Source organism: Aquarana catesbeiana, linkage group LG02, assembly GCF_042186555.1.
Source record: "Aquarana catesbeiana isolate 2022-GZ linkage group LG02, ASM4218655v1, whole genome shotgun sequence".
Taxonomy (NCBI): Eukaryota; Metazoa; Chordata; class Amphibia; order Anura; family Ranidae; genus Aquarana; species Aquarana catesbeiana.
Window position 1 is genome coordinate 704582358 of NC_133325.1, and position 16482 is coordinate 704598839.

Sequence of the window (16482 nt, forward strand, 5' to 3'; positions counted from 1 at the left end):
GTGGGTACAGTGTCGCATGTCTACGCAATTGTCAGTTAAAGTGGCGCAGTGCCGTATCGCTAAAAATGGCCTGGTCATTAAGGGGAAAATTTTCCGGTCTCTAAGTGGTTAAATGTTGGAAGTGTTCATTCAATAGTCTGTTTTCCCCTTGTAGCAAAGAGATATATGCCAACACCACAAAAAATAAAACAATTTAAAAAAATACATGCTTGCACTATGATTATGTGTTTGATGCATGAAATTCTCAGATATGAGAACTGCCTGTTTTATCCATAGTAACACAGCATACTATTAAATGAAAGGGAGGGGTTAATTAGCTGCTATAGGCATAAAGGCAAAGGTGTGTATTAAATATCAATCACAGGTGTTTATGGTATGTACTATCATTTTCATGTCCCACCTTAGAAGGCAATAATAAGACAGACAAAGATGGGAATTAACTAAGCTTCCTGCACCATTATAATAGTCAGAAGTGATGTGCTCCACAATAACTAAGTATATAGATCTGTTTCAGGTCTATCAGAACCACCTGTGCCAGTTTCTATTTCAGAGTGAAATAGAAGCTAGTGCAGGCCCACCCCTTATTAATAGAGGGAATACGGCAGTTTTCAACATAGAAAACTGCCACGGATTCTTGCCAGTTATCCTGATAGGGAATGTGTTTTGTCGGCAGACAGCTGACATCCCTCTCTCTGCTTGTGCAGCGATTACACTACACAAGCAAAGCCTGCAAGGTTAATAACCTTCCTCTTCCCTTCTGCTCTAAGCTGAGCAGGGAGGCAGAATTGCAGAAATAGAATATCAGAGTATACAGCTCTAGCACTCATGTTCTTTGTGCTGCCTGTCACAGATATTGCAGAACAGAGAATTGATCGCTCCTAATGAACAAAGGGTCTTGCACCCTTTTTGTTAATTTTGGAAGAATGTCCACTCCATTTTTTTTATATGTAGAAGAGCGATGCGAGCATGGTGCTTGCATCACTCTTTGTAAATTCCTCCCATAGAGTTATACATAACCCTGACTGTTTATTATCTTCTGTCCAGGTCAATGTGGTGACAGTGGATGGAATCACTCCTCTGTATAACGCATGTATCAGTGGGAGCGTTGCTTGTGTCAGTATGCTATTGGATTATGGTGCTAACCCAGAGCTGGAAACTCAACTGGCTTCTCCTCTTCATGAAGCAGTCATAAGAGGTAACATGTTTAACTGTCACAAACAGTGGCTATAGAAAAGAATCGCCCCTCTTTAAAATAATCACATTTTGTTGCTTTGCAGCCTGAAATTAAGACTGACACAGTTTTGGTTTTATCTAGCTGTATGTACTTATAACAGCTAAGTGAAAAATATATGGCCAAGATGTCAGAAAAAAAAATAATAATTCAAAAACAGAATCACTGAGTTGGAAAAAGGATCGCCCCCTGGTGTCAGTATTTTGTTGAACCACCGTTTTGCTTTAAAGGATTAGTTCACTTTTTAAAAATAGCAAATGCACATTTTTTTGCAGGTAAAAAATGTGCATTTTTTTTTTTTTTTTTGCAGGAACCTGTAAAGCATTGCACCAGCGATCAGCAGATCGCTGATGCCATGCAGGCCTCCTGCAGATCTGTCAGTGTGTCTGCTTGCTCATACCTCGTATGAGCAAGCTGATGCATTCTGACAGGAAGAATCAGTGGACTACAATAGTGCTCACAGAGCCATGAAAATGTATTTAAAACTACAGGCCGTCATCTGCAAAGGATGTCGGGACTTGTAGTTCATTCATACACAGATCTCTGTGCATGAATGATGCGGCTGTGGGGCAGAGCCCCATACGGCCACACTGATTTCAAAAAGTGACAGTTAGTACTGGGAACTTCTCCCCGTACTGCTGCCACTGAGAGTATGAGCAGTGGACGGCGGCTGCAGCAGTGGGAACATCAGCAAGAAAATTTACCTTTTTCTCCTTCAACCACTATGTGGCCATTTTTGCTTGTGCTTTGGGTCATTGTTATGCTGGAATGTAAACCTTCTTCCCATTGACAACTTTCTGGCAGAGGGGAGTGATTTTCCACAAGAATGTGACGGTATTTTGCCATATCTATTTTTCATTCTATCTTGGCAAGTGCTCCAGTCACTGCTGCAGAGAAACACCCCCATAACAGGATATTGCCACATCCATGCTTTACTCCAGGAATGGTGTTATGGTTTGGTGTTGAGGCCAAATAATTACATTTTAGTCTCCTCTGACCATAACACCTTTTTCCATGTGGCCTCAGAATCTTTAAGGTGCACTTTGGCAAAGCTCAGTCATGACTGCATGTGGCCTTTCTTGAGGAGTAGCTTTTTACTTGAAACCCTCCCATACAAGCCACATTTGTGGAGAATTTGTGATATTGTTGTCACATGCACACAATGACTACTCCCTGTCATAAATTCCTGCAAATGCTTCAGAGTTGCTGTAGGCCTCTTGGTAGCTACTTTGAATAGTTGCCTCCTGGATCTTTCATCCAGTTTGGAGCGATATCCTGTTCCAGGGAGGGTCTGTGTTCTACCAAATACCTTTCACTGTAAATAGGTTAGTTGTTAGTGTAGGCAATTGGCTTGGCTGAAAGCCAGGCCTGGCTTATGAATCTGGGTCAGGGTTAAGTGACTCAAGGAATGGATGCTTCAGCAAGCAGCCTCTTTAGTGCCTCCCCCTGTTCTCTGGAACCTCCCCCTGTTCTCTGGAACATTGGAGAATGTTCTAGACATAATGGGTGGAGGTTAGGAGGAGCTGCTTGGCATATTTATGAGGGCCTCAGCCAATCCCCAGCAAATGGGCTGGCAGGAGGCAGTCTCACCTGAAAAATAGGCACGAGTCATGCCAGCAGGGGAGTCGGGTGGAAAATGGAGATGGCTTGCTGAGGAGGCTGTTGGTGGCCCTAGAGGGTGCCCCCTAGTCTGGGAGGGGGGTGACTTCGGGCCTGGGGCTCGGGTGCTGGAGGCACAAGAGCAAGGAGAGGACAGCAGAAGCAGGTCAGCACGTCTGGGAGATCTCCTGAGAGTCAGCCAGGTGGGTGTCAAGTCTCCAGTTGAATGCTTAAGACCAACAGTTGTGGCCCACATAAGCCTTATATTAGTGTTGTAGGACTACCAAGGGCAAAGTAAAACCATTCATACAAATCCTGCTGCTCACAGTACTTCACCCTTTTTTTTTTTTTACCATTGTTGTATTAGTTACCAGGTCCCTAAGCAGTAGTTATACAATAATGATGGAAAATCTTAGGCGTACAACCCTCAGGAAATGTTAGTATGTCCTAGTACTGTATATTCCTTGCTTTCAGGTACCACTGTAGACCTGGATTCCATGGAACCCTAGGGTTTCTACAGAGCAGCCTTTCTCAACCTTTTTTTAACATGGAGAAACCCTTGAAATAACTTTCAGGTCTCTGGGAACCCCTGCTAATTGGTATAGTTGCAGATGACCATACAGTAGCATGTACAGTAAATCTACCGTTTAGACATGTGCGGTTTGTCTCATTCCGAATGAATATTCGGACAAATTTTTAATTATTCAGAGTTTCGGATATATCTGTATACCCGAATAACAGTATAAATTAAGTTTTCCGAATGCTCCGAATAACAAAACGTAATTCGTCCAAATTTCTGAAGTTCTAATTGAAATTTGAATCGAATTCCATTCGAATTTGAACTGTAAACATATTTCTAAAATTAAATACTGTGTGTGTTCTTATTAGAGTACCATTTTGTAATAATGTTGTTGTTTTTGTTAAGCCAAAGGTGATTTAAAGAGACATTGTAATCATTTGATGAAGCCCTTTCTTTTGTTTATTCACTTTGCCGCATTCGAATTGAAGAAAAATATAACATTTTCGATTCGACTGATTTGAAATGTATCATTTTGGTAAATCGGTAAATTTGAAGAAAATTGGAAAAGAGACATTCCGAATACAAATTGAACAAATCAACCGAATTTAACAAAACTATATAACTAGAATAATGAATCTAAATGAAACTAAACTAATCACATTTTTTCATCATGCACATGTCTACTACTGTTGTCAGCATTTCTTTTATCGCCAAAATTTGTGTTTTGTTTAATAACATTATAAATGCTGAAAATTATTTAGCTGCATAGTGCAACCCTGGGTGTCAAATATACTAAGCACACCAAATTCTTTATTCTTTTATTTATTTTTATAATTAAACTTACTGTTTACACTAATATACCAGGGTGTCCTGATATCTGATATTTATTTCAAGGATTAGAGAGGCTGCTGTAGACCAAGTTGAAGGCTACCACAAAACAATATTCCTATGTTTTAGGGTGGTAGTGACCCAAATAGACATGGAATAGTTTGAAACTATACATGATCTAATAAATGCAACTAGTAGGACAAATTGTATTTCTTTGGATAAGCAAGCTGTGTAGGGGTTAAGGAATCGATAATTAATAATTCTGGGAGTTCTAAATACTTATTTTACATGCAAAGATTTTACAACTTTTACTATGCCATATATAGTATCTCACAAAAGTGAGTACACCCCTCACGTTTTTGTAAATATTTTATTATGTCTTTTCATGTGACAACACTGAAAAAATTACACTTTGCTATAATGTAAAGTAGTGTGTGCACAGCTTGTATAACAGTGTAAATTTGCTGTCTCCTCAAAATAACTCAACACCCAGCTATTAATGTCTAAACCCCTGGCAATAAAAGTGAGTACAAGTGGAAATGTCCAAATTGGGCCCAATTAGCCTTTTTCCCTCCCTGGTGTCATGTGACTCGTTAGTGTTACAAGGTCTCAGGTGTGAATGGGGAGCAGGCGTGTTAAATTTGGTGTTATCTCTCTCACTCTCTCATACTGGTCACTGGAAGTTCAACGTGGCACCTCATGGCAAAGAAGTCTCTGAGGATCTGAAAAAAAAAAATGTTGCTCTGCATAAAGATGGCCTAGACTATAAGAAGATTGCCAAGACCCTGAAACTGAGCTGCAGCGCGGTGGCCAAGACCATACAGTGGTTTAACAGGACAGGTTCCACTCAGAACAGGCCTCGCCATGGTCAACCATGGAAGTTGAGTGCACGTGCTCAGCGTCATATCCAGAGGTTGTCTTTGGGAAATAGACGTATTAGTGCTGCCAGCATTGCTGCAGAGGTTGAAGGGGTGGGGGGCCAGCCTGTCAGTGCTCAGACCATACACCGCACACTGCATCAAATTGGTCTGCATGGCTGTCGTCCCAGAAGGAAGCCTCTTCTATAGATGGTGCACAAGAAAGCCCACAAACAATTTGCTGAAGACAAGCAGACTAAGGACATGGATTACTGGAACCATGTCCTGTGGTCTGATGAGACCAAGATAAACTTACTTGGTTCAGATGGTGTCAAGCGTGTGTGGCGACAACCAGGTGAGGAGTACAAAGACAAGTGTGTCTTGCCTACAGTCAAGCATGGTGGTGGGAGTGTCATGGTCTGGGGCTGCATGAGTGCTGCTGGCACTGGGGGGCTACAGTTTATTGAGGGAACCATGAATGCCAACATGTACTGTGACATACTGAAGCAGAGCATGATCTCCTCCCTTCATAGACTGGGCCACATGGCAGTATTCCAACATAATATTTCTATTGAGCATCTGTGGGGCATCCTCAAATGGAAGGTGGAGGGGCACAAGGTTTCTAACATCCACCAGTTCCATGATGTCGCCATGGAGGAGTAAAAGAGGACTCCAGTGGCAACCTGTGAAGTTCTGGTGAACTCCATGCCATGGGTTAAGGCAGTGCTGGAAAATAATGGTGACCACACAAAATATTGACACTTTGGGCCCAATTTGGACATTTTCACTTAGGGGTGTACTCACTTTTGTTGCCAGTGGTTTAGACATTAATGGCTGTGTGTTGAGTTATTTTGAGGGGACAGCAAATTTACACTGTTATACAAGCTGTACACTCACTACTTTACATTGTAGCAAAGTGTCATTTCTTCAGTGTTGTCATAGGAAAATATATAATAAAGGTTTTTACAAACATGTGAGGGCTTTACTCACTTTTGCGAGATACTGTATATTTTACTGCATCTATTATTTAGCTTATAGTGGGTCTAATAAAGATGGGTAGATTTGTCACCATTGATTCAGTGTGTGGAACTGGCCATATACAGTATGGACAGACTTCTTCCAAGACTAATGGGAATAGCATTGCTTTGATCCAGCTAGGTGGTATTTTGACCCTTAAGCCGACCATAGACGGTTTGCATTCAAACCATGTAAGGGCAGGCAGAATGTACCCAAGTTTATCGATCAATCAACTTGGGTACAACCAGCCCTGCCATATTTTACATGTGATTATTGCAAGCGACTGTTATAGCCGCTAGCGATAATCACTGTCTTCTCCCGGCGGGGGAGCCGCCTCCGCCGGGAGAACACAATGGCTTGGTGGGAGGGATTCCCTCTCACCATGTCTGTGTTGATAGTGTAATCGAGCAAATTTCTTTCCTGCAAACCGTGGTTGCAGGAAAGAAATTCGCTCTCCATGGCTGGTCTTACCTGTATAGAAGAGGGTGGAGCGAGCCCTGTTTGCTTATAGATTTTACAGTACGTTTAACAATCTTTGTGTAATAATGAGCTCCTGTGATAAGCTGGAGCCCCTAATGGCCCATACACACGATCCGAAAATTGGATTGCAGATCGTATTTTTTTTTTTTTTTGCATGCTAGTCACAAATCGAAAAGGAGACGTTACCAAAGTTACGAAAATTTTTGTACAACAGAATAAAGAATCGAAAGTGATGTCTCGTGTTGTAGTGTATTTGTATTGTATTTTCGGACGACAACTGTACTGATTAAACAAAAATTGTACGATCTGGTATCATACAAGAAAAATGTTCGTGTTTGTCCTATCGGATGAACTGTTGAGATCGGCTCTCAAAAGTTGTGTACTAACAATCCGATTATTGTACGATCGATTCAAAAGCGCTATTTTTCATCCAATTTTCGGATTGTGCGTACTGGCCATAAGCCCGAGGGAGATCCTAGGTATTCTAATCATCACAAGTGATGCTTAAATTAGAACTACTGCATATAATAGGATGTCTACCTATGGCTAACCTAAGCTCTTCAATTTTCAATTTTCTTTAGATTTACCTTCAACCATGTAGTGTTTGGGTCTGACCTTATTTTATATGGTTTTGGTAAATCTAAAAGAAAATTTTATAATGTATGGCCAGGATCCAACCCCCTCCTACTGGAGATATTGTTAGAAGATGTTCAGTATACAGTACAGTATATAGGAAATTCTACTCTAGATGCATTTAGTGATTGGTAGGTGCTTGTGGAAGGAGATGATCATGGTTGATAAAGTCTTGTTCATAACATACTAGTTAATGTTGGTATCTTTAATTTTGGGTATGAATATTATTTTGTTAGGCAACATATTTCATACTTTCTGCCTAATATTATTTTCTTCATCACCAGGTCACCGGGAATGTGCAGAAATGTTAATCTCATATGGAGCAGACATTGATAAAGAACTACAGAACATTGGTACTCCACTGTATTTAGCCTGTGCCTACCAGAAAGCTGACTGTGCTAGAAAGCTTCTTGAATTGGGTAATGCTGTGATTATTTATGAAGATAATTGTGAGCAAGTGCAATCACTGCTCTGTAGCTATATGATGTCTTTACAGTTCTACAGAAGTCACAGTGATGATCATTGCACACAGTCCAGGGCTAACAAAAATCCAGCACATTGAATTTTATTTTCCCCTTTGTCTTGCTTCCTTCAGTTTACAGTGCAATGCCACACGTTAATATATATGTGTGCCAGTGGTGGCCCATAATACAGGGCGCAGGGGTGCCCCCCCCCCCCATCCATTCATCCACCCCCTTAATCTACATGTGGGGTACCAGACAATTCCAATGGTTTTTTTTTTTATTTTTGAGGCATGTGATTAGAACCAGAGGCTCTAATAGGCTTCAAAAAAGGGTGGTCTCGGGGCACAGAGCACTGAGCCTCGAGCCCACGCAGTTTTGTGACAATAGCGAATGGGGGGTCAAACAATGCACTCAGACATCCCACCCCCCCGGTTAATCGAGTAAAAAAAAAACAAAAAAAAAAAAAACACCATCTGCCACTGATGTGTGCACACAGTGGGGAGGTTGTTTGTCCCTGCAGTTAATGTGTTAAATGCAGAAAAATGGCCATCGCAGTTTGTTGTGTATGGGGAGCATAGCTGCAGACCGGTCAGCCATGCTGACCCGTGTCCACAATCAAAAGCACCTACAATGAGCACATGAGCATTAGAACTGGACCACCAAGCAATGGAAGAAGGTGACCTTTTCTGACAAATCATGTTTTCTTTTACATCATGTGGATGGCCATGTGTATGTGCGGCACTTACCTGAGGAAGAGATGACACCAGAATACACTATGGAAAGAAACTAGCTGGCAGAGGCAGTGTGATGCCTTGGGCAAAGTTTTGCTGGGATTCCTTTGTCCTGTCATTCATGTGGATGTTACTTGACACATACCACCTACCTAAACATTCTTGCTGACCAAGTATACCCCTTCATGGAAACTGTATTCCTTGATGCCAGTGGCCTCTTTCAGCAGGATAATGTGCCCTGTCACACTGCAAAAGTAGTTCAAAAAAGGTTTGAGGAACACAACAACAAGTTTGAGGTTTTGACTTGGCCTCCAAATTCTCCAGATTATATTCCAATCAGGCATCTGTGGGGTGTGCTGGAAAAACAAGTCAGATCCATGGATGCCCCACCTCACAACTTACAGGATTTAAAGAATCTGCTACTGACAGCTTGGTACCAGATACCACAGCATACCTTCCGAGGTTTAGTGGCGTCCACGCAGCATCAGGCTAGAGTTGTTTTGGTGGAAAAAAGGGGGACCCACTTATTAGATAGGTCATCATAATATTATGGCTGATCATTGTGTATATATTCAGTAATCCAAATGAGTTCAGCTGCTCCAGGTGGGTTAGACAAACTAAAAAGGAGTGAAAAGCTCATAGATAGGGGTGCACGCCAGAAAATGAAGGATGGTAGCACTCCCATACATGATGCAATTAAGATTTGTTCCAAAGGATAAAAACAACAGCATCCAATGGTATACAGGCAGGGGGAAGCAGGAAACGCGTTTCACATGAGTAGCATGCTTTGTCAGAACCATGCATAAACAATCACTGTACACCTTTTATATGTCGTAACACGACATGTAGTTAATTATTTAATTAGGTGATTAAACTCCCTGGAATTTGCAACAATGTGGTGTCACCTCCATGGACCCCATTAAAGTGTTTGGCCATTTTAGTATTGTGTTTCTTCTCTGTGTCATAGACGTGATCGTGCAACCGGTCCTGAAGCCTCCTGGTTGCGCGTCCTACATATTGGATCGCACAAATTTTAGATTTAGATTAGAGTTGGGTGTATGATTAACCTCCCTGGCGGTATTCCCGAGTCTGGCTCGGGGTGGATTTTTCATACCAAAAGCGGTATCCCCGAGCCAGACTCGGGATCGCATCGCAGGATCCAGGAAGAGTTTACTTACCTTGTCCCCTGGATCCTGCGATGTCTCTCCGCTGTGATCGGCGAGCCGCTGTGTCTCGCTCGATTCACAGTGCCGAGCTCCGTTCCCTGCGAGTGTTGCGACGCACGGGGACGGAGTTTGGCGGTAAATTCAAAAGTGAAACACACAGTACAGATACAGTATACTGTAATCTTACAGATTACAGTACTGTATCAAATAATGACACATCCCCTTTGTCCCTAGTGGTCTGTCCAGTGTCCTGCATGCAGTTTTATATATATAAAATTGTTCTTTCTGCCAGGAAACTGGAGATTGTCCATAGCAACCAAAACTGTCCCTTTACATCAAAAGTGGTTTTAGACCAGCTATAAAAAAGCGATAATAAATTATAATCACTTGCAGAATTGAGCGATAGTGATTTGTGAGGAGATCTGTCATCAAACACTAAAAGTAACAAAAGCTACAATTCTGCAACTGAGCAAATTTCAGTGTTTTTGATTTGATTACATTATTATATAATTTTTATTATTATTATATTATTATTTGTTATAATTATTTATAGTTATTTATTATATTATAATTTTTTATTTCGTTTTTCAAACTTTATCATACCCGGGATGTCTACTAGACTCTTGTTTGGACAGATTTAAGTGAACTATTCCTAAGAATTACAGGCCTACAATATAAAACACCAAATTTCTGTGCAAAATAATGGTACCGCTTTCAGCACCTAAAATCTGAAATAATCATACCGCCAGGGAGGTTAACCAATTGTACAAATCAGGTGCTCATGATCATCAGTATCATATGTAGGTTGAGACACAGTCATTAAATTAAACAGCAACAGATGTGTAGCTTAAAACTGGACAATGAACAGCCAGACGGTGCTACTAAGGTGAGGTTGTGGAAGACTGTTTCATGTCACAGGTCATACACCTTGGCAAGACTGAGCACAGCAACAAAACACAAGGTAGTTATACTGCATCAGCAATGCCTCTCCCAGGTAAAGATTTCAAAGCTGACTGGGGTTTTAAGTGTAGCATCGTAGTGTTTAGGCAGGGTTGCTAAGAAATTTAGTTTGCCAGGTGGTTATTTTCCTGGCTAATTGTTAGAAGATCAATTGATTCGCCTCTAATTCTGGAATTGCTGCACATTTTCTCTTCTGTCACTGTGTGGCACTATGTTGGTGACGTTAGAATGACAGGGGCCTTAGCAAGGTTAGAGTATGAATGGATGGGGTGTCTCAGCCAATTGGCAGGGGTTTCTTTAGTCCCTTGGTCTGCTGGGAGAGCCTATTTAATTGGGTGGAGTCAGGTGGTCAGTGTTCTGTGCCACCTGGACGGCTGTCTTATGTCGCTTCGGGTTGCTAGGCCAAGCCAGAGGCCTATCCCTGGGACACCTGGCTGCTAGGCTGCCTGAGGCCTATCAAGGAGCAAGAGAAGCAGTGTCGGGTTGGGACAACAGGATTGGAGTCCAGCCGAGTTGTGAAGGTTCAGCCGGATGGGGAACCAGTTGTGGTCGGAGGTGTAGTGGGGAAGCTGTCGCCACTAAGGGACCATTCACCTTGTTACCGGAGACTACAGTGAGTAAGCTGGAGCCAGTACCCGTGCAGTCTTCTCACCAGCCAGGCACGGTGAAGAAGGGGGAAAGCCAGGGACCCAGTAGGGCAGCAGGGGTGACGCTTGAGGAGCATCAAGTGCCAAGCCAGGGACCCAGCAGGACAGCAGGGGTGACGCTTGGGGATCACCGAGTGCCAAGCTAGGGACCTAGCAGGATAGCAGGGGTGACGCTTGAGGAGTATACAGCGTGCTAGCTGTGGAGGAGCTCAGGAGATTCAGTGGCGATTGGATCTGGAAGTCTAGTGAAAGACTGGGAGCTCAGTGAGTAAAAGTCTACAGTGAGAGACTGTAGCGTAAGAGAAGAACTATTCTGTGTTGCCAATAGTTAAATACAACTACCGTTAGTGACTGTTACAATATTTGTTGCCATAGGAGACAGCAGTCCTACCTATACAGAAGTAGTATCCGGCTGGAGGCCTTTAGTCTGCCAATAGAAGTCTTGGAGTCTGCCAATTATCATTGCATCTACTCAAGGGTGTCCTGGCCCTAACCCTCTTTCCCACCATTTTGTTAACCTCCCTTGCGGTGTGATTATTTCAGATTTTTGCGTCTCAAAGCGGTATAATTATTTTGCATTGAAATTTGGCGTTTTATATTGTAGGCCTGTAATTCTTAGCAATAACACACTTAAATCTGTCCACCAAGAGTCTAGTAGATATCCCGGGTATGATGAAGTTTGAAACACAAAATCATAAATTATATTAAATAAATATAAATAATTAAAAAAAAAAAATAATATAATAATAATAAAATACATTTCCCCACAATTCACTATTGCTCAATTCTGCAAGTGTTCTAATTTACTATCACTGTTTTCTAGCTGGTCTAAAACCACTTTTGACATAAAGGGACACTTTCTGGTTGCCATGGACAATCTCCAGTTTCCAGGCAGAAAAAACAGTATATATAATATAAAACTGCACGCAGGGCACTGGACAAAGCACTGGGGACAAAAGGGATATGAAATTATTTCATACAGTACTGTAATCTGTAAGATTACAGTGAACTGTATGTGTTATGAATTTTCACTTTTTTGAATTTGCCGCCAGGCTCCCCCCCCCACCCCCCGTACGTTGCGATGTTCGCAGGGAAAGGAGCACGGCACATGGGACATCGGGCGGAGCCCACAGACACAGCAGGGGGACATCGCAGGATCTAATGGACAAGGTAAGTATAGCGCACCAGGATCCTGAGTGTGGCTCGGGGTTACCGCTAATGGTGCTGAAATTTAACACTCAGGAAAACCGCCAGGGAGGTTAAGAGACAATAAATCTCTTTTGCATTCAAAAAGTGTCTGGCACCCATCACTCCATCTCATGTCACACCCACCATGCCTTGTAACCCACTCTACAAAGACGGATGCCAGCTATCCCTGACTCTGGAGGTCACCATTAGGCCTTTGAAGGCTACACAAGATATGCTGTTTTAAGCTCTTTTTAAGAAGCACAAAAAAAGGGCAATGCTGAGGTCTGCAGATGCAGTGGTCGGCCAAGCATATTTAATGCAGCAGATGACAGATACATTATACTTACTTCTCTTTGACATTGAAAGATGTCCAGCAGTACCATCAGCACAGAAATGGCAGAAACCAGTAGGACCCAGGTATACCCATCTATCTAAAGTCTGACTAGAAGTGATCTTCATAGAAGAATTGTGGCAAAAAATCCATTCCTCCGATGTAGAAACAAGGCTAAGTGACTCGAATATGCACAGGAACTGGGAACTGCAGAAAAATGTCATCAGGTGCTCTGCACTGATAAATAAAAAAAATTTGAAATATTTGGCTGTAGCAGGAGGAGATTTGATTGCCTGTTTGGCTGGAGAGTGGTACAATTATGAGTGTCTGCAGGTAATGAAGCATGGTGGAGGTTTCTTACGAGTTTGGGGCTGCATTTCTGCAAATGGGATTTGAAATTTGGTCAGGATTTATTGTGTCCACAATGCTGAGATACTTATCCATCATGCCATACCATCAAAGAGGCATGTGATTGGCCCCAAATTTATTCTGTAGCAGTACATTGACTCCAAACATACAGCCAATGTAATTAAGAGCTATCTTCAGTGTAAAGAAGAACAAGTCTTGGAAGTTATGGTTTAACCCCAGACTCAACATCATTGAGTCTGTCTGCAACTACATGAAGAGACAGAAGGATCTGAGGCAGCCTACATCCACAGAGGATCCGTAGTTGGTTCTCCAAGATGTTTGGAGCAACCTACCTTTCCTTTCGAAGAAAAAGTTACTTAGAGCAAGTGTACTTAGAGGAATCAATGCTGTTTTAAAGGCAAAGGATGGTCACACCAAATATTGATTTGATTTGGATCTCTCGTCTGTTCAATTACTTTCCATTTTATTAATTTATAAAAAATAAACTATTAACACTTCTATTTCAGAAAGCATTCTTATTTTCTATTTTTTCACACCCGCTGAAAACTTTTGAACAGTAGTGTGTATATATGCACATTTTTGCTTGCTTGTGATTGGGTAACTGAAGCAAACATAGTTTGACTTTATCTACTAATCTAATTGAACATTCACTTTGCAAACTGAACTTTCATATGTGAATGGTCTCAATTTCCTTAGTGAATCAACCCTATTTGATGAAGGTACTAAATGTCATTGGTAAGATTTGGCCATATGAGCAGCTCACTCCTACACATGATGTTGGCCTGGTAGCTCCATTATCAAGTATAGCCAGGCAAACACAGATGTATTCATGAAACCTATTTTATTGTCTGTCTAGGTGCAGATGTGAACCACGGGAAACTCTTAGACACACCTCTCCATGCTGCTGCTCGCAAATCAAGTGAAGAGATTGTCAAGTTGCTTATTGACTATGGGGCCAATGTGAAGAGTAAAAACATGGAAGGAAAATACCCCATAGAACTGGCAGCACCCAGGAGTGCAGTAGAAAGAACATTGCTCATCGCAGAAGGTATTCATAATAAAATGGTACCAAACTTTTAGATTTGGATTAAGTGCAGAAGGGGCACCCAGATCCTGCCCCCCCATGTGAATGAGTACGCAGTACCCCTACTCATTCACCAAAAAAGTGATAAAAGTGAATAAAAACACAAGGGTTTTGACAAGTCCTTTATTAAAAATAAAAAATTGTCCCCTGGTGTAGATCCAATGTCATTCATGATGACAGCTCTGCCGCCGCCACGATTTTTATTCACTTTTACCACTTTTTTGGTGAATGAGTAGGAATATTATGTACCCCTACTCATTCGCATGAGGGGGGCGGGATCTGGGGCCCCCCTCAATAGTGAATTGACATTTTTTAGGATCATGTGATATTTGGGAAAACACCTAAATACCGCATGCGATCAGCTTTTGTGAATAAAGCCCAATATTTCTAATGGGAACCTAGCAATAGAAATTGTTGATTCATTGCTGTGGAGATTTCACCTCACTTCTTGTTTTAGTGTCACCCCATGTTTTGGAGTGTGATGTTGTCAATGAAATATGAAGGGGGCATTACCAACATTGAAGCAGACATCAATAAAGACAATCAACATGGGGACAAGGTGCTTTGTGGGGGGGGGGGGGGAGCACTCCCCCATATGTTAAGGCTGTGCCCTGGTATGGTTCAGGAGGGAGGGGTTGCTCGCTCGTCCCCCCCCCCTTTCCTGGCCTGCCGGGCTGAATGCTCTGGTATAGAGCCAGTATGGATTTTGGGGGGAACACCATGCCATCTTTTTTTTCTTACATTTTGGCATAGGGGTCCTCTCAGAATCCATACCAGACCTGAAAGGACGACCCTACAATGTTTTTCAGTGATTTTTTTAATGCTGTCAATTCTTTTCTTTACATTAAGCTGTCAGTAGCTAACAGCACCTCCCCAACCATGTTGTTTACTGGTTGTTAAGGATGCCGGCGGCTGCCGGTTCCTTAACTATCACATGCTGGGACCACTACTTATTTACTGCATAGATTTTTTTTTTTTTTTTTTAATTTCCTTTTGTAAATTGACTTTAACTCCTTTTTTATGCGATATTTACTGACCATATTGCTTTATGCGGTAAATGCCGCATAAAGCAATAGTGAATTGACATTTTTTAGGATCACCTAGAAACACCTTAATACCGCATGCGGTCAGCTTTTGTGAATGGAGCCCAATATTTCTAATGGTAACCCAGCAATAGAAATTGTTGATTCATTGCTGTGGAGATTTCCATGTTTTGGAGTGTGATGTTGTCCATGAAATGGGAAGGGGGCATTACCAACATTAAAGCAGACATCAATAAAGACGCATTTTTTATAGTGTGAGGTAGGATACATGATAAGGAAAACTATTCCCTACCTTCTAAAATGATATTATTGTCAATGTTTTTTTTTTTTTTCTAGGTCCAGCTTCCTTGGCTCAGCTGTGTCGGCTCAGCATTCGAAAATTGTTGGGTTCTTCCTGTCTGCAAGTGGTGCCCAGGCTTCAGTTACCTAACAGACTAATGCAATTTCTACTATATCGATAGAACTTCAAACTGGCATTACCCCATTTTTCTAATCCCATTGATGCAGTAGCCACAGCTGATAATGATTTTATTCATTTTGAAAATTAGTTCTCTAATTTAGAGACTTAATATTGTGATCACATCAACTAAAACACTATTGTAAATGATATTTCATTTTAACTGAAAGCATAACTGCACTTTATCTTTCATTTACTGTTTTCAACAGCATGGCCTATGTTCCGTAAGATTAGGCGACCCGTCAAAACTTGTAATGGAAGTGACGTTCCGTCACGGCCATCTTGGTACACCCCGCACTCAGCCGCAGTAAGCCTACAGTCTGAAGTCACTAAGCGGACATCTTTTTGCACCCACCAAAGTCTTGCATTTTACACCTATTTTTACCACTAAACTGAGCTTATATCGTGAAATACAGTATTTAGAAGTCCGTGACACTGTTTTGATGTTGAATTTTAAAAGCAGCAGTCTTCTGTCAGATTAGTAAACATGAGAGATCAGCAGGCTTGCTGCTACTTTTAAGATTCAACATTAAAACAGTGTCACAGAGTTCTAAATACTGTATTTGACGATATAAGCTCAGTTTAGTGATAAAAATAAGTGTGAAATGCAAGATTTTGGTGGGTGTAAAAAGATGTCCGCTTGGCAACTTCAGACTGTAGGCTTAGTGTGGGTGAGTGCGGGGTGTACCAAGATGGTCGTGACGGAACCTCACTTCCGTTAGGAAATCTGACAGGTCGCCTAATCTGACAGAACACTGCAGCCTCCTAGAGCTGTGTTTCAATCAATTTCAGGAGGCTCATTCAAATCTGTGTCTGTCCACAGTGCCCTCTGGTGGTATACATAAACATTGTTCAAAACAAAGCGCAATAGAAACAA

General features: G+C 41.7%; 1 protein-coding gene across 1 annotated transcript in view; it reads left to right on the forward strand.

The window, feature by feature from the left end:
- ASB11 (ankyrin repeat and SOCS box containing 11) overlaps positions 1-15878 on the forward strand; it is a 31898-nt gene extending 16020 nt beyond the window's left edge. The window contains exons 5-8 of the mRNA XM_073616945.1: positions 1045-1195; positions 7450-7584; positions 13878-14069; positions 15485-15878. Coding sequence (XP_073473046.1) covers positions 1045-1195; positions 7450-7584; positions 13878-14069; positions 15485-15609 — 603 coding nt within the window. The 3' untranslated portion in view covers positions 15610-15878. The remainder of the gene's footprint in view (positions 1-1044; positions 1196-7449; positions 7585-13877; positions 14070-15484) is intronic.
- Positions 15879-16482: the final 604 nt, after the last annotated feature.